We start from the raw sequence: 24,501 nt of genomic DNA, 5'->3' as shown, positions 1-24,501 counted from the left end.
TAATAACTTCACCATGTTCAAATGGATATTCACTGTCTGCTTTTTTACCAATAGGTGCCATTCTTTGTGAGGTATTGGAAACCTCCCTGGTCTTTGTGGTTGAATCTGTGTTTGAAATTCATTGCTCGACTGAGGGACCTTACAGATAATTGTGTGTGTGGGTTACAGAGACGAGGTAGTCATTCAAAAATCATGTTAAACTATATTATTGCACACAGAGTGAGTCCATGCAACTTATTATGTGGCTTGTTTTTACTCCTGAACTTATTTAGGCTTGCCATATCAAAGGGGTTGAATACTTATTGACTGAAGACATTTCAGCTTTTCATTTTTTATTAATTCTTTTTTTTAAATCCACTTTGACATTATGTGTAGGCCAGTGACACAAAATCTCAATTTAATTCATTTTAAATTCAGGCTGCAACACAACAAAATCTGGAAAAGACAAGGGGTGTGAATACTTTCTGAAGGCACTAAGATACTAAATACTATTTGCATATTAATATGTCTAATGGACATAAATTATTATGTACTTTTGTATTATTTATGTTTCCATCTGATACTGTTCCATACAGTTCACTCCAGCCTTTATGATGATGAACATGTGATTTGCAATTAAGCTCTACTAGCTGCCCCTGCATACACTACGTGGCCAAAAGAATGTGGACACCTGCTCGTCAAACATCTCATTCCAAAATCATGGGCAGTAATATGGAGTTTGTCTCCCCTTTGCTGCTATAACAGCCTCCACTCTTCTGGGAAGGCTTTCCAATGCATGTTGGACACTGCTTTGGGGACTTGCTTCCATTCAGCCACAAGTGCACTCGTGAGGTTGGGCACTGATGTTAGGCAATTAGGCCTGGCTCGCAGTCAGCGTTCCAATTCATCCCAAAGGTGTTCGATGGGGTTTAGGTCAGGGCTCTGTGCAGTCCAGTCAAGTTTAGTCCGTCATTGTAAATAAGAATTTGTTCTTAACTGACTTTCCTAGTTAAATAAAGGTTAAATAAAAACTATTTAAAAAAAGTTATTTCACACCAATCTCGACAAACCATTTCTGTATGGACCTCGTTTTGTGCCCGGTGGCATTGTCATGCTGAAACATGAAAGGGCCTTCCCCAAACTGTTGCCACAAAGTTGGAAGCACAGAATCGTCTAGAATGTCATTGCATGCTGTTGCGTTAAGATTTCCCTTCACTGGAAGTAAGGGGCCTATCCCGAACCATGAAAAACAGCCCCAGACCATTATCCCTCCTCCACCAAACTTTACAGTTGGCACTATGCATAGGGGCAGGTAGCGTTTTCTTGGTGTCCATCAAACCAAGATTCGTCCGTTGGACTACCAGATGGTGAAGCGTGATTCATCACTCCAGAGAGCCCGTTTCCACTGCTCCAGTGTCCAATGGCGACGAGCTTTACACCACTCTAGCCGACGCTTGGCATTGCGCATGGTGATCTTTGCCTTGTGTGCGGCTGCTCGGCCATGGAAACCTATTTCATGAAGCTCCTGACGAACAGATCTTGTGCTGATGTTGCTTCCAGAGGCAGTTTGGAACTCGGTAGTGAGTGTTGCAACCGAGGACAAACAATTTTTACTCGCTATGAGCTTCAGCACTCGGCGGTCCCATTCTGTGAGCTTGGGTGGCCTACCACTTCGCAGCTGAGCCGTTGTTGCTCCTAGATGTTTCCACTTCATAATAACAGCAATTACAGTTGACTGGGGAAGCTCTAGTAGGGTAGAAATTTGATGAACTGACTTCCTATGATGGTGCCACGTTGAAAGTCATTCTACTGCCGATGTTTGTTTATGGACATTGCATGACTGTGTGCTCGATTTTATACGCCTGTCAGCAACGGGTGCTGAAATAGCCGTCCAGACAAACATACCTATCTGGTCGGCCGGATCTATCTGGCTGGCCGCTCGGCCGAACATACCTATCTGGCCTGCCGGCCAACTTGGCCTACCTATCTGGCAGGCCAGCCGAACCTACTTATCTGACCGGCCTGACCTATCTAGCCAGCCTGATCTATCTGGGCGGACCTACCTATCTGGTTGACCTGACCTATCTGGCTGGACTTACTTGTCCGAAAGGACCTATCTGGCCGGACCTACTTATCTGGTCGGCCGGACCTATCTGAATGAAATGCACATATATTTATTGATATATGCTTCATGCTTGTTAAAACACTATGATTGAAGTGTATATGTATTTAGGAAGGGTTGATTTATTGCTGGAATATGTTTATTGTGCATTTCATGCCTTTTTTAAAGTTAATTCTACAAGTGATTTCTGATTGGCTAAGAATGGTATGGTCCAGGTGAATGCCATGTTTGAAATGTATGTCTAGGCCAGAAAGAGGTACGGTGCCATGCTAGCAGTCTACAGGCATGATTGAGGCCTGGTACATTTTTTGAGCTCTATGTTTAAATTTACTTTCAGTTTTCCCCCAGTTTATGTTACCTGTCCAGTCTATGTCCTGTATGTTATTTTGTTGTACATACACGCACATAGTGTACAGTCTTCGATGCCATGATTTCACTTAAAAAGCCCTCATCACGGGCACTGCACTGGATCCATTTGCGTGCCTCCTCACTGAAGCTTCCACTGTAAGGGTGGCCTCCTTTACTCTCTTTTAAAGTTTAATTGGCGGCCATCTTGAAAAATCTGCCATCTTGAATTTTCAACTGGGTCCATTAGAAATAAAAAATACACGTGTTAATGTCTGTTTTTATAGTTGTTACATGATTTAATAACCTACAATGCTCTCAAGGCTGACTACTATAGTTGCTTTATTGAATTATGGCGGCCATCTTGGATATTCATTGTATAGTTATTTTCGCTGTGTTAAAATTCTTCGTCTCAAAATTGTGAAAATAATTATGTAAAGGTTTCCAAACTTATAATACAGTGCATTCGGAAAGTAGTCAGACCCCTTGGCTTATTCCACATTTTGTTACGTTACAGCCTTATTCTACAATTAATTAAATAATTTTTTCCCTCATCAATCTACACACAATAATGACAAAGCAAAAACAGTTTTTTTGGCATTTTGCCTAATTTATAAAAAATAAACAACTGAAATATGACATATATTAGGACCCTTTACTCAGTACATTGTTGAAGCACCTTTAGCAGTAATTACAGCCTCGAGTCTTCTTGGGTATGACGCTACAAGCTTGGCACACCTGTATTTGGGGAGTTTCTTCTCTGCAGATCCTCTCATGCTCTGTCAGGTTGGATGGGGAGCGTCGCTTTTCAGGTCTCTCCAGAGATGTTCGATTGGGTTCAAATCCGAGCTCTGGCTGGGCCTCTCGAGGACATTTAGAGATTTGTCCCAAAGCCACTCCTGCGTTGTCTTGGCTGTGTGCTTAGGGTCGTTGTCCTGTTGGAAGGTGAACCTTCGCCCCAGTCTGAGCTCCTGAGCCCTCTAGAGCAGGTTTTCAGTAAGGATCTCTCTGTACTTTGCTCCATTCACCTTTCCCTCGATCCTGACCAGTCTCTTAGTCCCTGCCGCAGAAAAACATATCCACAGCATGATGCTGCCACCACAATGCTTGGTGCCAGGTTTCCTCCAGACGTGACGCTTGGCTTTCAGGCTAAAGAGTTCAATCTTGGTTTCATCAGACCAGAGAATCTTGTTTCAAATCAAATCAAACTTTATTTGTCACATGCACCGAATACAACAGGTGTAGACCTTACCGTGAAATGCTTACAACCCCTTAACCAACAGTGCAGTTCAAGAAAGAGTTAATAAAATATTTACCAAATAAACTAAAGTAAAAACGAATTTAAAAAAAAGTAACACAATAAAATAACAATAATGAGGCTATACCGAGTCAATGTGCGGGAGTACAGGTTTGTCGAGGCAATTTGTACATGTAGGCAGGGGTGAGGTGACTATGCATAGATAATGGAGGGGGGGTCAATGTAAATAGTCTGGTTGGCTATTTTTTTAATTGTTCAGCAGTCTTATGGCTTGGGGGTAGAAGCTGTTAAGGAGCCTTTTGGTCCTAGACTTGGTGCTCTGGTACCGCTTGCTGTGCAGTAGCAGAGAGAACAGCCTATGACTTGGGTGACTGGAGTCTTTGACAATGTTTTGGGCTTTCCTCTGACACAGCCTAGTATATAGGTCCTGGATGGCAGGAAGCATGGCCCGAGCGATGTACTGGGTCGTATGCACTACCCTCTGTAGCGCCTTACGGTCAGATGCCGAGCAGTTGCCATACCAGGCAGTGGTGCAACCGGTCAAGATGCTCTCGATGGTGCAGCCATGCCAAATCTTTTCATATCTCCTGAGGGGGAAAAGTAGTTGTCGTGCCCTCTCCCCGACTGTCTTGGTGTGTTTGGACCATGATAGTTTGTTGGTGATTTGGACACCAAGGAACATGAAACTCTCAACCTGCTCCACTACAGCACCGTCTAAGTTATTAATGGGGGCCTGTTCGGCTCGCCTTTTCCTGTAGTCCACGATCCACTGTCCGGGCACCACACTCAGAGGTCTCTGACCTCCCTATAGGCTATCTCATCTTTGTCTGAGAGTCATTTAGGTGCCTTTTGGCAAACTCCAAGCGGGCTGTCATGTGCCTTTTACTGAGGAGTGGCTTCCGCCTGACCACTCTACCATAAAGGCCTGATTGGTGGAGTGCTGCAGAGATGGTTGTCCTTCTGGAAGGTTCTTCCATCTCCACAGAGGAACTCTGGAGCTCTGTCAAAGTGACCATCGGGGTCTTGGTCACCTCCCTGACCAAGGCCCTTCACCCCCGATTGCTCAGTTTCACCCCCGATTGCTCAGTTTGGTCTTGGTGGTTCCAAACTTATTCCATTTAAGAATGATGGAGGCCAGTGTGTTCTTGGGGACCTTCAATGCTGCAGACATTTTTTGGTACCCTTCCCCAGATCTGTGCCTCGTCACAATCCTGTCTCGGAGCTCTACGGACAATTCCTTCGACCTCATGGCTTGGTTTTTACTCTGACATGCCCTGTCAACTGTGGGAACTTATATAGACAGGTGTGTGCCTTTCCAAATCATGTCCAATCAATTGAATTTACCACAGGTGGACTCCAATCGAGTTGTAGAAACATCTCAAGGATGATCAATGGAAACAGGATGCACCTGAGCTCAATTTCGAGTCTCATAGCAAAGGGTCTGAATACTTATGTCAATTTGGTATTTCTGGGGGGTTTTTTTATACATTTGCAAACATTTCTGATCTCACTTTGTCATTATGGAATATTGTGTGTAATTTAATCCATTTTAGAATTAGGCTGTAACGTAACAAAATGTGGAAAAAGTCAAGGGGTCTGAATACTTTCCGAGTGTTGGTCATATGGCTTGTGCCATTAGATTAGTCATATTCCTGTCATGAAAGAACCAACCACGTTTCAGAGTGTATATTCAAGAATTTAGGACAAGTGATGTGCTTAGTAGGCCATAAAGCATAGGCTATAGGGAACTTTACGCATAGGCCTTTTGAGCGCATTGATCTGAACCAGTGTGAGTGAGCAAGGCCCGCACATCAAAGGGGATTACTCACCCCAAACCATTTTTTGTCACGTGCGCTTATAGAAAAGGGCGAGTAGTAAAGGAGTGGGTGTATAAATGCAAGGAAATTAAAAAGTCTTGTGGCTCCATGGAAACTGAAGTAGTGTCAATTAATGGAGCCCAATTGGAGCTCTTAAAAGCATTAAAAGCATGAATAAAAGACCCCTTATATGGGGTCAATAAGCGCACTAATGGCCATACTGTAATGCATGAGAGAGGCTTCATGGCAGTAGTTTACACTTTACAGTGACAGGAAGAGAAAAGCCACTTGATGGCTTCGACCCACACACCCTCACTCTGAGCTGGGCTGGGGCCTATACAATCACAACCCTTACTGCAAGGGGAGTGTAAGGCCTCCACTTACCAAGAGAAATGGAAATACAATCCAGCCATATAACAACACAATGAACACACACAACACAGGTTGGGGAAAGGAAGATGTGGAATTTACAGACACATCATCAAAGCTGCACATTCATCCATTTATCACACACTGACACTGAGTTATGACAGTAAATTGTCATGTGAGAAGGAGGAGCGAGACTGCAATAAAACTGAGAGGGGTATTTGCATCAGTTTCTCCAGTTTACAGCACAGAAAACATAAATACAGAAGACTGACCTCAGACCAGTCCCACCAGTACCATTCCTCATCTAATCATATACACAAACACTGAAGCATCTCCATTATGTTGATGGGTGTTAGCTTAAGAGGGATGACTGCAGTAGAGTATTAGAGTGTCAGACTATGCAGGCTCCACTTGGTTGTTAAGAGTGTTTGAATTTCATTCCCAAATATTTGGCTCTGTTCCCAAATACGACCAGTACAGAAGTTCACCTAAGGCACTGTGTGTGTTATGGGACTGCTCTGTGTACCACCATGCATGCATGCACATACACAGTCACACGTATACACACACAGTTGCACATGCACACTTTCAAGTGCACACACACACTCTCTCTCTCTCTCTCTCTCTCTCTCATAAACACACACACACACACACACACACACACACACACACACACACACACACACACACACACACACACACACACACACACACACACACACAGACAACTCGTCACATCAGCACAGATTAGGGGAGAAATGTTAATTAAATCAGTAAATGCTTAATTCAAATCTTTAGGAAACACGAACACACACAGGCCTCATTTGTTCCATACGGCAAATGAAAGACAGAATGTAAATACATGAAGACAGCATTGATGAAGAACACTTTAAAGAGAAAAAGGCATAGACCATCTGGAGTCAGCAATACATATACATTCTAGCATGATGTACATATATATTCAGTCCATAAAACCAGCCGTTTAACTGGGGGGCAGAATTAAATATTTTCAAGTAACGACAAAGATGGATATTCCAATCCAGACTAGGTGTCAGTGGTTAATTTGTTGTTGTTGTTGTTCATTGATGGAAAACACCTGCCATCCAGAGAGATTTGTGACCCCTCCATATCCTCACGCACCTTCACCTTTTCATCTGATTGGTCAGTCTTTGATTTGGCTGGAGACGCCCCCTCTCCTACTCACCCACTTTATGTTTATTACCATAGAAACTTTGTGATGCTGGACAGAACTCCTTCGTTAATCAATGACATAACAGGGGCACCTACTCCTTATTTACCAAACAAGCTCCTCTTGGTTAATCACATACTGGAAGGCACCTCATTAAGGACTAAAGCCCCCCCCGAGCATCGGCTTTTTAATTACTGCAGTTCGTGGCCTGACTTGATTACCAGTCTTTGCCATTGATGATTTCTATTCTATTTTATTTTATTCTATTCTATATTTATTCCTATTTGCATGTTTATTGTAGAGCGAACAGTACAGTGTCCCAGCTCCTCTCACAGTTCTCTTTCAGAAGGCTCTGCCTGTAGCAAGCATCTGGGGAGAAAACAGAATGGGCTCAGCAGAACAACTGCATCTCACAAACCTCTTCATGCGCCTCCCTTTCTTTAAACTCTCTCTCCCTCTCTTCCTGCATCTCCCCTACTTTCATCTTCCTTCATTTTCCTCTGTCTCTGTACTCCCTCACTCTCCTTCCGCTCTCCCTTCCTATGTCTCTTCACACTTCTCTCTCTCTTTTTCTACCTGCTTCCTTTAAATCTATTCTCTCTCTTAACTGAGCAAGTGTAGGAACAAGGATGGTTTGGCTGCATCTAGGGGAGGGTGACTGCCTGCTAAGGGAATTTTCGAATCCCAATGATAATAATTAACAATCAATAAGCCTTGACTAATCCCCAAGGTTTGTAAGACACTGGGTTAATAATAATTAGGCAAGGACTCAGCTTTCTGCAAAAGGTCTGTACAGTTTATTCAGAGAAAGTAAAAAAATAGGACTCAGTCCCGTTCTAAAGTCAAAAATTAGGACTCAGTCCTTTTATAATACACACACATATTCCTATCTTTAGACCACTCCCTTCTCAAACAACCAGTACTTTTCCACTCACCACAAAGAACCATAAAGTTTGCCACATTCTTCAAGGCTTTCACCTCCCCTCCCCCTTTATGACCCTCTTGGTTTGAAACCTCTCCAATGTTTTTCTTTTACCTAATCTACAACTTCACTCAGTTTACATCCCTACTAAAGAATATCACCTCAAAGTTTTACAATCCTAACCGATCTCCCCATATCCTGATTTTATCTTCCCATTATTCTTAAACATATCACCCTATTCTATAATTTCAGAGTGGAATAGTTAAGTCATTTTCCTAACACATACAAATCCACCCTTTGACTAAATGTTACACTCTGATACTTCAATTTTTATTAAACAATAAAATCATACCAAATCAAACCATTAAATGTATATACATCATCTACTCATCAATGGCTGTTTACTACTACTACCAATCCTAACTCTTCTGTTCAGGATTATCATCATGATCTTCATTGAATAAACAGTCTCTAAACATTGAAAATCGTCTCATTAAGTTCTGGCTCCTCAGGATTGAATGTATCAGCGGTGTCCATCAGGTCTAGATCTGTATCTCGTTCATTCAATTGGTCAGACTCTGCGATGGGCCCGTACCTCACCATCTTTTGAGTCACTGCATTCTCCAACGCCTTACTCACCAAACCTCGGACACAGGGAATAAAACAACAACCACATAATACCAGCATACCCATACAAACAATAGCAGCCCCCACAATAGTAGCTACTATGGTTTTCCATTTGCCAAACATTTCATCAAACCATCCGATCACAGATGTATTAACCCCTAAGTTCTCAGCCCGTTCATCACTTAGTGCGGTCAACCCAGCCAAGGCTCTAGTTACAGTCCCCTCTGGTGATGTATTATTTGGAATAAAAGTACAGCAATGACCCCCCACCATTCTACAAACCCCGCCCTTCTCTGCCAATAACATATCGAGAGCCAACCTATTTTGCCAAGTCATGAGAGAGGTGGCGGATAATTGGTCAGAGATTCCCTTCACTGCATCTCTAGTCTGATTTACAAATCTTTGTTGATTATAATAGATATAGTTTATCCAATCCACATTCTTATTTATCGTAACCCACCAAAAAAAAGTAGTTGTGAACCCTTCACCTATTTGATTCAACGCCTTGTATTCATCTGGTACTCCTCTAGGGATCCCAATGGAATGGGGCTACCCTCATCTAGGACCAGACTTCTCTTATTTCTTACTATTTTACTCACCACTGGCCTTTGATGACTAATCCTCACTGATTGTACCAATAACACTGGGGCGCAAGTACCTACCCACCCTTTTGGTAACATCTGCCTTATGCGTCCTTGGTCGGAACATGCCCACCATACATCAGTTATAGGTGCTGTAAGGTTAAGAATCTTCTCCTGCACTTCTAAGTCTGTCACATTCACTACTGTCTTACCTCCATTAAAATCTCCCAAATCCCTACTGCCATTCCTGTGTCTATAACACTGATACTCTCCAGGAGTTAGAGTGAACTGAAGTGGATTGGCTGCACTCTTTAATCTGGCCAACCCCATTCCTGTACAGTTCACCTCCTCCTGATTAGATCCTAAGTCTAACACACAAGAGAGCATAGTCTGTGGCATTGGAGCCGTCAACATAGTTGGTCACCCAGTAGAGCATGCATAACAATTGGTTTGGCCCAGAGCCCTGGCCGTATAATTCATCCATCTTAACCAGATTTTCATCTGGTATTCCTTCTATCTCCCCTTGGTTCCTTTCTTGGAGAAGGAAGTCCTTCACATCAGGTAGACTAATGGATTTTCCACCTGAATTAGCAATTCCTAATAACGGATTTACTACGGTGTATTTTCCTGTAGTGTCTGTCAACTGAAATGATATGCAGGTATCCTTGCCCTACTCATCAGCGCATGCCATATACTTAATTTGCATGTCATTCCTAGTCACATTTTGTATAGTTACATTTGTATAGTTATTCCGTTCAACACCCCACCGTGCACTCCATTTCCAGATATTAGTCTCATATTCCCTGCCCCATGTGTGTTTAAACACCTGTGACCAGGAACACATAGACCTAGTTGGTTGACACAGGTATAAGGGGGTGTTGTCGTCCGTTAGTCATATTTAGTACCCTCATCCTGAATCTCGCGTTTTGTTCTTCTCTAACCCCTATTTTATATGTTAGTCTTCCTTGCCTGTCCTTACTTTGAGTAGTTTGTCTTTTGCTTCTCAACCCTGGTAGAGATTCGGTACGATTTATGCCTACTGATGGTGGATCTGGATGTATCAAGAATATTATTAGTACTATGATGCAGTTTAGGGTCCCCCCCATATTCCCAAAAATCACCAACCCTCTCCTGCCTGCAGCCTATCTGCCCGGAACCACCCCATACTCACACTCTAGGAACACACACAGTGATGACAGGTCGGGTTAGGGAATCTTCGTTAAGGAGGTAACCCCCGAACCCTATTGGTACTCGGTTCTTCTCCTAACTCTGTGTGTGATCAGCAGTGCTTGTATGTGTTCCTACCTTCTTGCAGTGGGTAACGTAGACCCAAGTGGCTCTCTCAGCTATTCTAATGGCAAAGGCGGTAGTTAACAGAACCTGGTAGGGTCCTTCCCAACGGGGCTGTTTCCAGTCTTTTCTCCTCAGGGACTGGATCCACACCCAGTCTCCAAGCTATATTGCATGAATCACCTTCTCCTGTAATTCACCTGTTGGACACAAAATCTTGGACATGTGGATTTGGTTAACAAACAGTCTTCTCATGTGTTTTGCTAGTATATCTTCAACTTCTATGTCTATCTGTTGTGGTCTCTCTAACTCTGGCATTTCTATATGGTCTACCTGATTAGCTGAAATATAATCCATTGCTTAAAGAAATAGATCCTAGTAAACCAACTCTAGGGATAATATCTATCCTATTTTTTTAGCTACCATAATCATGTCCACCAAGTAAGTTGAGAGCGCTTCTACCCATTTACTATTCTTATCTATTATTGCTAAACACCCTTCTTTCCCTCACTCCGGAATAGGTTATAACATATATCAATGAAGTCCATTTCTAATTGTTGGAATGGATATTCTACCTGGGGGTTATTCTCCCAGTGGTGCTCTTCCTCTACCTTGATGATTATTCTATGCACATATAACACATCTTGTACAAAAATATTTTAAAGTCATTTTTAATTCCGTATGCTACAAAGTGTTTCCTAATTATTTCCATCATCCCCCCGTTGATACATGGCTCTGCCCATGTATCAACATAGCTGCATACCTAAACAGAGACTTTGGTAATATAGGTAAATTACCCTGATACCAAATACCATCTTTATTTACCACACCTAATTTTTTTCCCATTTAGAAATTTCCTTTACTGGTGCTCTAGACTGACTATCTTTTAGTAGGGTTTTATCTATGCTCACTTCCTCTTTCAAATATTGCCGTGTGGGAGTCTGTGGTTTAAGGCCTGCCTTCTTCGCTTCTTCATCTGCCTTTCTGTTGCCATTGCTAATTTCATTCGTTCCCTTAGAGTGAGCTTCACACTTACAAATTGCTATCTTTTCTGGCAGCTGTACAGCATCTAATAAGTTCAAAATCACCTGAGCATGTGTAATAGGTTTACCAGAAGTGGTTACCATTCCTCTTGTGGAAGAATTCCCAACTGGGGCTGCTCTCTTTGCCAAAACCTTGGAGAATTGCACTATGCATCACTTTCTCTAATTACACCCCCCTCTGCCAAGTCTTCAAAGGTGGGAGTAATCTCTTTTATGGCCTCGGCTTTCTGTGGGAGTGACAACCACATTCAACAGAATCATTCAACAGGTTATCTAGACATAACCTGGAGTTCAGGATTGGAATACATGCCTGCTCTCCTGACATCCCCTGTTTCATAACCAATGGAGCAGACAGTCTTTCCACTGTCGGATGTCCGGAAGCTGAACAACCAAAATCTTTTCCTCATTTGTTCTACCTCCTTCAGGCTTAAAATATATCCTAAATACTTAAAATAAGTATAGCATTATTAAACTCATTCTTGCTAACTCAATAACCTTGTTCAACAACAAAATATAATAATAGTTATTATATCAATTTCACAGCCTTATTGTGTTCAATTTCTTACACTGCCTTCTCATGTGTTAAATTACAAATATGTCTAAGAACTTTAAACTCCATCATAATTATCAATTACACAAATTACCTTAAAATCAGTATCACAAATGACCTTAAATTCACTATCCAAATGGCCCTCCCATGAGGCTGATCAGACCACAAAGGAACACCATGATAGAGGTCAAGAGTCATACCACCCCTTCACAGAAGTGTTTCCTACTATCTTAGACAAATTAAAGTTTACTTAAAACTCAGAAAATAAAACTTCTAAAATTCCATGTGTGTATACCCCTTTAAGATATCGTGGCTCTAGGAAACTTTCCTAAGAGAGACAATGAAGCACTCATTTTCCTAGAGAAAAAAACCTCTTGGTCAACATTTCATTATACTACACCAATTCAGAAACCCAAACGTTGACTATAAACAAAACTTAATAATAATTCCACTGTAACCCCCTTAAATCATGAATCATTTGTATTAAACTTCCTCAATGGTTATGTGTACTTAATTGAACATGCGCTACCCTTGGATACAACATTTAACTTCAAATCTATGAAATTTCCCTACTTAACCTACTCCTTGACTAGTTTAGCCCAAGCTTGCTTTATAACCTTAAAACCCCTTCAGTCTGTCTTCAAACAGGCTCTCAAAGTGTTTGATAGGAATACTCTGCCATTAGACACACACAACTGTGATTGATGTGCACTGTCCCTGTAAAATAAAATGAACTCAACCTGAGGTCGGTGGTTGGCAATTCAACACTTCACAGTCTGTGTCCTCTGAATCCTCACTGTCATTCCCCTCATCTAGCCATGCCTGTTCTTCCTCATCCTCGGACTCCTCTCGCTCTCTCATTCGCCTACGTTCCCTCTTCTGTCTATCCCTAAACTGTCTCTGTCTACTGTTCCTTGGTGGGGCCTTACAATCCTCTGCCATTTGGCCTGTTTTATTGCAGTTGTAGCACTTTCTCTCCTTGGGTTCTATCCACTTTCTACTCCCCCTGTTTCCCCCTTTTTAAAATCATTCCTGCTCTTTCCTGCAATTTCCCCAAGAGTGGCGATCAAATTTTCTGCTCCTGTCTGTTCTTTCTTACTTTTCTTTTCCTTGCCATTATGCTCATGGTGTATAGCATACCTCTTTACTTCGGCCAATGTGGCTGTTCCCCACCCTATCAGAGTCTCTTTTATGATTTGGCAAATTTCAGGCTTCATACCACTCAAGAAGGCTATTTTTAACTGTTGGTGGTAAGGTCCGTCGTCTCCCTGTCTAGGATCTACCAGTCCACTATTAGCATTGAACACGTCTCAGTCTCTCTAAATACTGGCTAACAGTTTCCCCATCCCCTTGGTTACACTCCTGTATCTTTGAAAAGTCTGCATGTCTATGGTAATTGTCCCTAAGATTATTACAGAGCTGTGTCAATTTGTCTGCATAATCCCCATCTCCTGCCCATGGTAAAACCGGTTCTCCTCCTTGCCCTGGAACCCAGGCTCCCCTCACTGCTGCCCAGTCTTTCCCCACTATCTGTCGGACAGCCCTTTCCAATTCTCCTGTATTTACTTTAAAACTCTCGGTCAGTCCCTCCATATCTCTCCTAAACCCTTCTATTCCTGTTTTTGGATGTACTATTCCCTCAACTGCTCTTGCTACATCTCTCTGAGTCCAGGATCGATACACTTGTAAGGTATCCGATTGATCAGCTTCGCCTGCCCTAGGATTAGGAAACTCTATGAGAGGACTCTGATCCTCCTCCCAATCTGATTGAACCTCCCACAGCCCTGGCTTATTATACGGTGCTAGTCGCTTTTTAAGGTTAGACTCTCTTGGTTCTGGCTCTTCTTTCCTCTCCCTGGCTATGGCTTGCTCTCTCTAATCCTACTTGGCTCTCCCTTCTTTTCACTTTCCATTTTATTATTACCTTCTACTCTATTCTGGGCCTCTGACAGCCACACCCTGGCTGTATCCAAAACTTCTGCTTGTTGTCCCTGGATGTTATTACCACAGGTTTCATGCATCTGTTTTATTATAACCTCCAGCTTGTCCACATCTAGACGCCCCATAAACCCGTATTTCTTTCTCCATTTCGGACCATTATACACATTCCTCTTATCATCAGACTGCATATAGCTCTCGTTCCCGGTTAATTCCTGGTCCTCCTTTGAGGATTTACCATCCATGTTTATTAAATTACTGTTATGCTTATTCTCACAATATGTGTGTACTTACTCAATTACTACATTTATTTTCTAATATGCATTTTCACTTTCTATGGGTGTAACCTCCTTCCTCCTATTTGGAATAATCAGACCTATTTTGCGCGCCTCCGGTAGATCTCGATTATCCCCTCTAAAATGTATTTCGACAGGCGATCTGTATTCATACAAATTATGTCCCTGACCTACTTTCTAATAATTTTGTATTATTATATTTCGCCTTCTATATTACGTTTTCCGTCTAATATATTATTGACCAGTTATCGTTTAGGTCTCAATATTAGCTCCAATTCTCACAATCTATGTGTGTGCTCTACTGTTATCATATTACGTTTTCCGGCTACTGTACTTCAACCAGTTTTACTGTTAGGTCTTACTGTTAGATACTGTACTTCAACCAGTTTTACTGTTAGGTCTTACTGTTAGATACTGTACTTCAACCAGTTTTACTTTTAGGTCTTACTGTTAGATACTGTACTTCAACCAGTTTTACTTTTAGGTCTTACTGTTAGATACTGTACTTCAACCAGTTTTACTTTTAGGTCTTACTGTTAGATACTGTACTTCAACCAGTTTTACTTTTAGGTCTTACTGTTAGATACTGTACTTCAACCAGTTTTACTGTTAGGTCTTACTGTTAGATACTGTACTTCAACCAGTTTTACTTTTAGGTCTTACTGTTAGATACTGTACTTCAACCAGTTTTACTGTTAGGTCTTACTGTTAGATACTGTACTTCAACCAGTTTTACTGTTAGGTCTTACTGTTAGATACTGTACTTCAACCAGTTTTACTTTTAGGTCTTACTGTTAGATACTGTACTTCAACCAGTTTTACTTTTAGGTCTTACTGTTAGATACTGTACTTCAACCAGTTTTACTTTTAGGTCTTACTGTTAGATACTGTACTTCAACCAGTTTTACTGTTAGGTCTTACTGTTAGATACTGTACTTCAACCAGTTTTACTTTTAGGTCTTACTGTTAGATACTGTACTTCAACCAGTTTTACTTTTAGGTCTTACTGCAACCAGTTTTACTTTTAGGTCTTACTGCAACCAGTTTTACTTTTATGTCTTACTGCAACCAGTTTTACTTTTAGGTCTTACTTTTAGGTCTTACTGCAACCAGTTTTACTTTTAGGTCTTACTGTTCGAAATTTCTTACTTAGATCTGTGACCCAGTGACCCAACACTAACATAGATACTTTTGTAATTAGACTTTCTCTATGTTAGATTATATGGATGGTTATTCCAGATACCATTCAATCCCGTTTGATTTAAGAATCAAGCCCTTTCCCACTCTATTTTGACTAATGCAAAGTCCATTTTTTAAGCGATTTAATATATATATATTTTTTTACTTAACCCCCAAACAAATGAATAAAGATTACTGACCTTTTCTTTGCAGCTGAGGTATAATTTTGGTTAGGTCTCGTCACCGTTTACTGTCGTTTTCCAGTTCACCACCGGCCTGAAATGAACCCTCGATTATTAGAGGGCAGGACTTTGTTTTTTACGGATGATTCATCCGCCCGTGCACGGTTTTCAGTGTCCCCTGGAACGACAGTCAACAAGTATATGAGATCTGCTCGAAGGACCAATTGTTAAGGGAATTTTCAAATCCCAATGATAATAATTAACAATCAATAAGCCTTGACTAATCCCCAAGGTTTGTAAGACACTGGGTTAATAATAATTAGGCAAGGACTCAGCTTTCTGCGAAAGATCTGTAGTTTATTCAGAGAATTAGGACTCAGTCCTTTTATAATACACACACATATTCCTATCTTTAGACCACTCCCTTCTCAAACAACCAGTGCTTTTCCACTCACCACAAAGAACCATAAAGTTTGCCACATTCTTCAAGGCTTTCACCTCCCCTCCCCCTTTATGACCCTCTTGGTTTGAAACCTCTCCAATGTTTTTCTTTTACCTAATCTACAACTTCACTCAGTTTACATCCCTACTAAAGAATATCACCTCAAAGTTTTACAATCCTAACCGATCTCCCCATATCCTGATTTTATCTTCCCATTATTCTTAAACATATCACCCTATTCTATAATTTTAGAGTGGAACAGTTAAGTCATTTTCCTAACACATACAAATTATTCTAACACTGCCTCTCTGTCCTGTTAATGTGTTGCTGTGTGTGTGTGTGTTTCAAGTTTAGCGTTTTATTAGTCGTATGTACAGGATACACATGGTATACACCGTTCAACAAAATGCTTACTTGCAGGTTCCTTCTTGACGATGCAACAACAATAAGAAAGAATAAAATAGAAGAATATGAACATAAAGTAATTGGCTCAGTAGAACAGAATAAACTTTTCAGCGTAAGTATAATACAGTAAGGCACAATTTATATATGTACACATGTGCGTATCAGGGAAGGGGGGATTGGGGGGCAAGTTTTTAAATTGTGCATTATTAACAATGGTAATTAAGAGTCTGGTAGCAGCAGTTGTGATATGTGTATCATGAACGAGCATATGTGTGTGTGTGTGTGTGTGTGTGTGTGTGTGTGTGTGTGTGTGTGTGTGTGTGTGTGTTTGTACAGATTGGGATTGAACAGAGCAGTGACAGAGGAACAAATTGGGAGCACTGAAAAGGGATTACACCCAATCACCTGATCAATCTCTATGTCTCTCAACAATTTAAGCCTATCATAACTCATTGTCATCTATCTCGCTTACCCACAAACACTCTCTATTTCACTCTCTGTGACATAAATTAATCTATAGTATATTACACAGACAGAAGTTAATCAGTAAACTCACACGGTCAAATGGACATTGCTTTTCCATGTTCAGTTGATGCCTTTGAAACTCTCCAAGCTATTGTTAGTGTGTCTGCGTGCCTGTGTGCATGCATGTGCACGTTTGTGTGATTCAAACTGTGATTTATTCAGCAAAGGCAATGTGTGGGTAATGACCTAATACCAGGTCAGTGCTTAAACTGTGAGAATGTGTGTGTGACCCTGTAGAACATTAGCCATCCATCATAAGGTTCACCATTTAGCCTCATCCACACAGCAAGATTCTGATAAACCAGACATAGAAAAAGACAAACACTATTCTCTGTTCTGCTGTTGCCTCAACACTCTCTCACCCGCACATTCTGATCTGAGTGAACCTGCAGAGGGGTGGCTTGTTACCCTCTCCTTTTCTGTTCATCCAGACATCTGCTCAGTCCTTCATTAGTAGTCGCTGGCATGTGAATTTTGCCAGGGGAGATGCTCGTTGTTCAAATATTACATAAAGCTGCCGATTCAGCTACTCCCCCCCCTCCAAACCCCATCTCTACCCTCATTCACAGATGGTGAGTGGATTTGGTTAATCGAAGCAAAAGCAGGGATTCTACTTGGAATCATTCAGTGGTTCCATTAAAATGATTCATTAGATCGCACTACACTCACTGAAGCCCTCCACTCCACAGCTATGGAAATCAACAGAGATGAGTTTGTAGTGGGGGAGGAGGGGGGGGCTGAGAAAGAGAAGGGGGAACAGACAGAGCGTGAGATAGAGGAAGAATGTGAAAATGACAAACTGAATGTGTTCAACATTATCAACCTATAACATGTACATTGTACTGTATAAACAACGCTCAGGGCTGTAGCTCAGAAGTTTGATTTATTGTGCTTTTGGATGGTTTTATAAAAACAAATTCAGAGCATAACAAAGAGAAAGAGGAACCATCTCCCAGTATTTTTCTTTATCCTGATTTCAGCAGCTTGTGTTCATTACAGAGCACCCCTGGGAGTTCTCACTCGCTTTGGTAAACCTTTGAAAACCCTCTTCCCGCAGTAGACATAAAGATTGTCCTGACAGCTTCTGCTAATGAAGACTTTTCTTGGTTTTCACAAATGGCTGTGTTCCAGGCTATTTGTTGTGAATATCTTGAAAAGAAATAATCAAACTCTCCTCCGTTTCTGTTCACTAAAGAAGACTAAAGTAAGGCAAAACGAGGTAAGAATTCAGTGAAGTCAATATTTTTTTATTGAGGGAACACCACCTGCACCAAAAAAATATAATCGCTTGAAATATTCAACAGCACATACATTTAAAAAATGTAATGTTTTGTTTGCCTTTGAAAAACTATGTACAAAACCAATACAAAAGTATATGTATAAAACAGATTTCGTGGACACATTGGCTTGCACAACATGTTCCCAAAACCCAAAGCACAACATTTCGGTCCAACCATTTTCTTCAATAAAGTATCTGACCACATAGGCTACCTGGTCTACTGGATGCAGGCTAGACAGATATGAGACATTTCAAGGCCAGCTGTGCGGTGGACATTATCAGATCCTACATATTCAGGTATTCATTTTTAGTTTAACACCAGGTGTAAATGGGGTTTAAGTATAGATGCCGTAGAGGCAAGACTACATTTTCTTCAAACCCCTGCAGAGTGAAACAGCGTATGCACTGCTAGCCTTCACAGCAGTCCCCAGGTAAAAACACAGTCACACAATCTACTGTATTTAGTCACTTCTGGTTAGACAGTGTCAGGAAAATGACACAAAAAAGGCTTTTTAAGTCCTAACAAACTGCATGATAATGTTTTTATTTAATAGTGAAACTAATATGAAAAGTATTTTTTACTTCAAATAACTTGAATCAGCAATACATGAGTTATTGTGCTGTCCTAAAAATACATTAGATCAGAGACCCAGGGAAATGTGACCAAATGTTGTCCTGATTTGAACAGATTAACTGTTGACAATCATGAAAAAAAATAATCACAGCACCAATCAAAAGATATCAAATAGATTTACTTCACCGCATTGCTTGTCTCTAATTTTCATCAAAGCAGGGACCAAATGTGCCCTTATTAAATAATGAAAGTTGCAAGGTCCAAAAACAACCCCATCCCACTTCTGTGATACAGATCTGAAGGGACCAGATGGGATTAAGTTTAGGGGGAGCTTCCATCCATCCACTTCCTTCACATCTGTCAACACTGATGGGGTAGGGGCTAGATAAATTAGCTAGTCAGTGCTTGTTTTCAGGCCAGGTTATGGTACAATCCACCCGAGACACCCAGAGACCCTCTGTTGACCCCAGCTAAGCCTCATGGTCCACAGGAACTCTGTCAGCTCTCCTTTGAGCAGCTCCTCCATGGGAACAAACTGCAGTACCTGTCTCTGGCCTCCAGGAGGCAGACTGTCAGTGTCCTCCTCCCCCCCTGGCCAGGCAGCCCATATGCTCCTGTAGGTCACCGAGGTGGGGAAGGAGTCGAGCGGCAGCCTCTGGCCAGAACCCCACACATACCAGCACCGCCCCCGCAGCACCTGGAGAAGGACACCTGAAGGTGATGGAGCGGAAGGACAGGTGGAGGCAAAGGATGGTTGCCGCGGTTACGCAAGTAAAGGCGGAGAGGATGGGCAGGAGGAGGGCGTCGCCAGGTCCCATGCGGTGCAGGGAGAGCAGGACGCAGGCCAGCAGGTCTCTCTGATACTGCGGCTCCCCGTCATGCAGAGTGGTGCGGGCCGTAGGTGGTAACGAGGGCTCCGAACGGAACTCCAGCGTCAACCCCACAGCCTGCTCCTCACAATCCCCCCACCACGACGCTCTGCCAAAGACTAGGCACTTTCTGTTTCCCTTGCCATTGCAGGGAGTGTTGTCACATAGGGCTGCCACCTCTGAGAGGATGGAGGTGTTACAAACCATTGGGCAGGAGCTACAGGGAGGGACCAGAGTCCAGGCAGCTGACCTGTCCATGCCTGAGCCTAGGGCAGCCTGCTCCAATGCTTCATTGAGGTGGTTCAACAGACCCCCATCACAGAATGGTGAGTTCCTGACTACAGGGAGGGCTGCCCCCACCATCACAAACCAGGTGTCCATATGATATTCTGCCAGCGGCCCTGCCAGCACACAGCATGCCCCCATGCCCTCGGGGCCGTGCCCTTCCACCCAGGCAGCGTAGCGGCCCTTCCCAACACGCTCCTTCCAGCCCAGGGCCTGCAGCTCCCTCCGCTGGTTAAAGGAGCCCATCTGATTCTTCTTGCCCAGGGGCCTCCGACCCGTAACGCTGCAACACATTGGGGCCACTGTGCTACGAGACAACCAGCGAGCCCGTGGCAGAGAACTCACCTACGCACAGGAATAGGAAGAACAGCTCAAGCCTGGCTTGAAATTTTTATGCAGAAGTTTGTATTAAACAATTCACTGATACTAAATGACAGATCCACCAAAAATAAATCCAGGATGTGGCCATCAGTCACTGAATATCTCATATTATACTCATCAAATTATTCTGAAATTGTAGATCATTATTATCCTAGCACTTTATAATGTCTAACTAATGGTCAAAGGCCATCAGCAAACTTTTATCACGCTATAGGCTTCGCTATCTACTTTAATTAACTTTGCACATTTGCCACTCTTACCTGGAAGCGCTGAGGTACTCCTGAGCAGTGCAGTCCCTGATGTTTTCCAGTCGTTGCCTCTGTTTCTCATTCAGGCCCTCAAACAATTTCAGGTTTTCCCCAATCATCCCTGTCTGTAGGGCATGGAAGTAGGAGCACGCCTGCTCATGTTGCGCCAGGAACGACTGTGGGAGGAGCTGGCTGGGGAATAGGGCCTCCCAGACAGCCAGGTCTGGCCCGAAGTGACGGATCAGCTTGGACAGCAGGGACCTCACAGCCTTCCTACCATCGTAGTGAAGACAGACGACGTACACCTCAGAGTTCCCTGCTTTGCTGGTGGCCGGTTTGAAGACGCTGACGGAGCGGAAGCAGCAGTTTAACAGGTAGAGCAGGCAGACGGAGGAGTGCTTGTACAGAGTGAACATCTTCAGTACAAACGAGCCGCCTGGGCCCAGAAGGAAGAGTGCGGCCGCAGCCTCGCAAGTAGTGCAGCGATGACACCAGGGCCTCCTGCTCATCGGGGTTCCCCTGGCAGTCAAAGCTCCCGTCCGCCGTCACCACGTCAATACGGCGCATGTTACCCACAAAGCCCTTTAGATCCAGCAGGTGCCTCTGGCTCATGATGTCTCCTGTGTTGTCCGAGCCAAAGAACCACCAGGGCAGCGTGTTGGCAATGAGGCGGTTGTCTGTGATGGTGGTGCCCCCTCCGTTGGCCTCGTGATAGGGGTTGAGTGTGTTGGCTGCCCAACTCCAGTCACAGTAGCGCGTGTGCTGGCTGGTTTTAAGGTAGTGGTTCAGAGCGGCAACGAAAGCCCCTGGAGCCTCACAGATGAACAGTTTCGCACAGTACCAATGACCTTCCCGGCACGGTTGGTGGAATTGGTATGTTGGTGCCAGACTTCCAGATCCTTATCGCTAAGTCGGTTCTTCACCTCATTTAGTGACGTCTTCAGGGTCTGCAGGAGGACGTGGTCCTGGGCCGGGTGTCTCAGTGCTTCGCTGGGATCAGGGATACACCACTCCCCATTGGCCGGTTTGACGTATGTCCTGACTTTATTGAAGAGTTCTCTGACCTCCGCAACCACTTCCGGATCAAAGGCTTCCACATCGGTGGGCTGCTGCCTGCCAGCTTTCCTCCTCGCTCCACGGCCCCAACTCTTCCTCTCCACTGGACGCCCTGCAGCAAATAAAACAATGTGATTTGATGACATCTACAACACCATGCAATGCCTGCATACGTGCCCTGCATAATGTAGACTATATCAGGCAAATGTATTTTATTTACACCCGTATTTGTTGACCTTTTAGTTTATATGCATTGATGCCCGGTCCCAGCTCTGCGTAACTACTGCCGTCACTCTATATATGCATGGGCAGTGGTTGATTACTGATTCGTATGTCCAGCTACATTGTTGTTAATGTGATTTAACTATGATGGAATAGTAGGCCATGCCTTATGTTAAATGAGCATTTGGCAGCGTACATTAATCATTTTCTGGGGCGGCAGGTAGCCTAGTGGTTAGAGTGTTGGGCCAGTAACAGAAAGGTTGGTGGATCAAATCCCCGAGCTGACAAGGTACAAATCTGTTGTTCTGCCCCTGAATAAGGCAGTTAACCCACTGTTCCTAGGCAGTCACTGTAAATAAGAATTTGTTCTTAACTGCCCTGCCTAGTTAAAGGTTTTAAAAAAATCTCAAGCAACAGGGTGTGTTTGTAAATTCAATCTGGAGTGCCAGAACACGCTCTGAGCGTTTGTAAATTCAGAGTGTTTCACTCTTGTAGCGGTCAGAGCGCACACTGGACGCTCCGGCCAAAGAGTAGAGTTGATCTGAGCGTTCTGACGTCACAACCGCAGTCAATCACCCAAGTGAGCTGGCTAACGTTGGCTAGCTACTTCCAGACACAAATGAGAGAACACCTCACTGGTTAGGCTGTTTTCATATTATTCAGAGCTTTGGTGACTAACTGTGCTGCTGGCAACAATTTAATCACGTTTTTTTGCCGACGTTTGACACCGGCCATATTCAACGGGTGTTGAGCGTTCGTAACTTCATCACTTATTCTGCGCTCTGGCACACTCCGACGAGAGTGCTCTGAAATCGGAGTAATTAGATCGCCAGAGCGAATTTACGAACGCACCCACAGCAAGCAGGCAGGTCAGCTTGCTACAGCTGACTGACTAGCTAGCTAACCTCCTACTAAATAAAGCTAGCTAAACGTTAGGCATTTCATACAATGTGCCTAAAGGCGAAACAAGTAAGCGAAATCATTTATTTAATTGCTGGCTTTAATACATATTTAAGGGATACATAACTTAGCACGTTGTTTAAATGGTCACACACCCCTTGTGGTGACACATCACACGGGCCAGGACATGATTCTGTGAGTTGCTAACAGCACATGTGTGTCCCTCTCCTTGCAGGTGCACCGGCATAGTACAGGTTGCTAAACAGGAAACTACGGGTCGCCTTTTAGGCCTTAACGAATTTCGTTATCTAGCTACGCTAGTTTCTCTAGCGTCAAGGAACATCTCCACCTCTGAATAATATTAACTAGCTACTATACCTTGATTGTTTACTGTACAAACACTTCCATAACAGGCACACGATTACAACGCTTACGGTCGTTACCTTTAGTTTGTAACTTTAACACGTTTACCGCCGGTAATAATACTAACTTTGTTCCATGGTCGTTAACTACACAACTCTGATTCCTACCTAGCAAATGTTAAATCAGCTAACATCCTCTTTGGCTCAGCACAGCTGCCTTCTCAGCAGACACTTCACTGCAGCTGTGTGTGGTTTGTTCCGAGAGTGAGACATATGTACCCCCCGGAATACATTATTATTTTTTGTATTTTTTTCCAGTCTTATTCTTCTTTGGTGAGGTTTAACGGCGGTTGGCATCCAATATGTTGCATTACCGCCCCCAAATGAACTATAGCTCCATTACACTTTAGGACACGAGATTGAAAGGGGAATGAGAAAAAAAATAAAAACGTATTTTTTATTACCCCATCAACTAACTTCATACTCATTTAAACCCATCACCTTATTCCACTACTTTAATTCTCTCTGATCCTACTTGAGGCCAACAGCCTGGGAAGATGGGACACCGCCCCTCAACACAAATCAAATCAAATGTATTTATATAGCCCTTCTTACATCAGCTGATATCTCAAAGTGCTGTACAGAAACCCAGCCTAAAACCCCAAACAGCAAGCAATGCAGGTGTAGAAGCACGGTGGCTAGGAAAAACTCCCTAGAAAGGCCAAAACCTAGGAAGAAACCTAGAGAGGAACCAGGCTATGAGGGGTGGCCAGTCCTCTTCTGGCTGTGCCGGGTGGAGATTATAACAGCACATGGCCAAGATGTTCAAATGTTCATAAATGACCAGCATGGTCAAATAATAATAATCATAGTAGTTGTCGAGGGTGCAACAAGTCAGTAACACAAGAGTAAGTGTCAGTTGGCTTTTTCATAGCCGATCTTTGGGAGTATCTCTACCGCTCCTGCTGTCTCTAGAGAGTTGAAAACAGCAGGTCTGGGACAGGTAGCACGTCCGGTGAATAGGTCAGGGTTCCAGCAGGTCTGGGACAACAGGTCTGGGACAGGTAGCACGTCCGGTGAACAGGTCAGGGTTCCATAGCTGCAGGCAGAACAGTTGGAACTGGAGCAGCAGCACGGCCAGGTGAACTGGGGACAGCAAGGAGTCATCAAGACAGGTAGTCCTGAGGCATGGTCCTAGGGCTCAGGTCCTCCGAGAGAAAGAAAGAAAGAAAGAAAGAAAGAAAGAAAGAAAGAGAATTAGAGAGA

At 43.1% G+C, this 24,501-nt stretch overlaps 1 protein-coding gene and 1 long non-coding RNA gene across 2 annotated transcripts; both read right to left on the bottom strand.

Annotated features, from left to right (window-relative positions):
- Positions 1–7,853: 7,853 nt before the first annotated feature.
- Positions 7,854–16,423, bottom strand: LOC106587407 (uncharacterized). The gene is made up of 2 exons (XR_001324440.2): positions 15,706–16,423; positions 7,854–10,699 (listed from the first exon to the last, which is right to left on the bottom strand). It is a non-coding gene; the product is annotated as an uncharacterized lncRNA (long non-coding RNA).
- Positions 16,424–18,285: 1,862 nt separating this feature from the next.
- On the bottom strand, positions 18,286–21,897 carry LOC106587360 (cap-specific mRNA (nucleoside-2'-O-)-methyltransferase 2-like). Its single transcript, XM_045709124.1, is given in 4 exon segments — positions 18,286–20,411; positions 20,708–21,168; positions 21,170–21,525; positions 21,528–21,897. Coding segments are annotated over 4 exon segments (1,191 nt in total). The 3' UTR covers positions 18,286–20,407.
- Positions 21,898–24,501: the final 2,604 nt, after the last annotated feature.

The sequence above is a fragment of the Salmo salar genome, chromosome ssa26 (assembly GCF_905237065.1).
Source record: "Salmo salar chromosome ssa26, Ssal_v3.1, whole genome shotgun sequence".
Taxonomy (NCBI): domain Eukaryota; kingdom Metazoa; phylum Chordata; class Actinopteri; order Salmoniformes; family Salmonidae; genus Salmo; species Salmo salar.
This window is presented reverse-complemented; position numbering and strand designations above follow the sequence as displayed.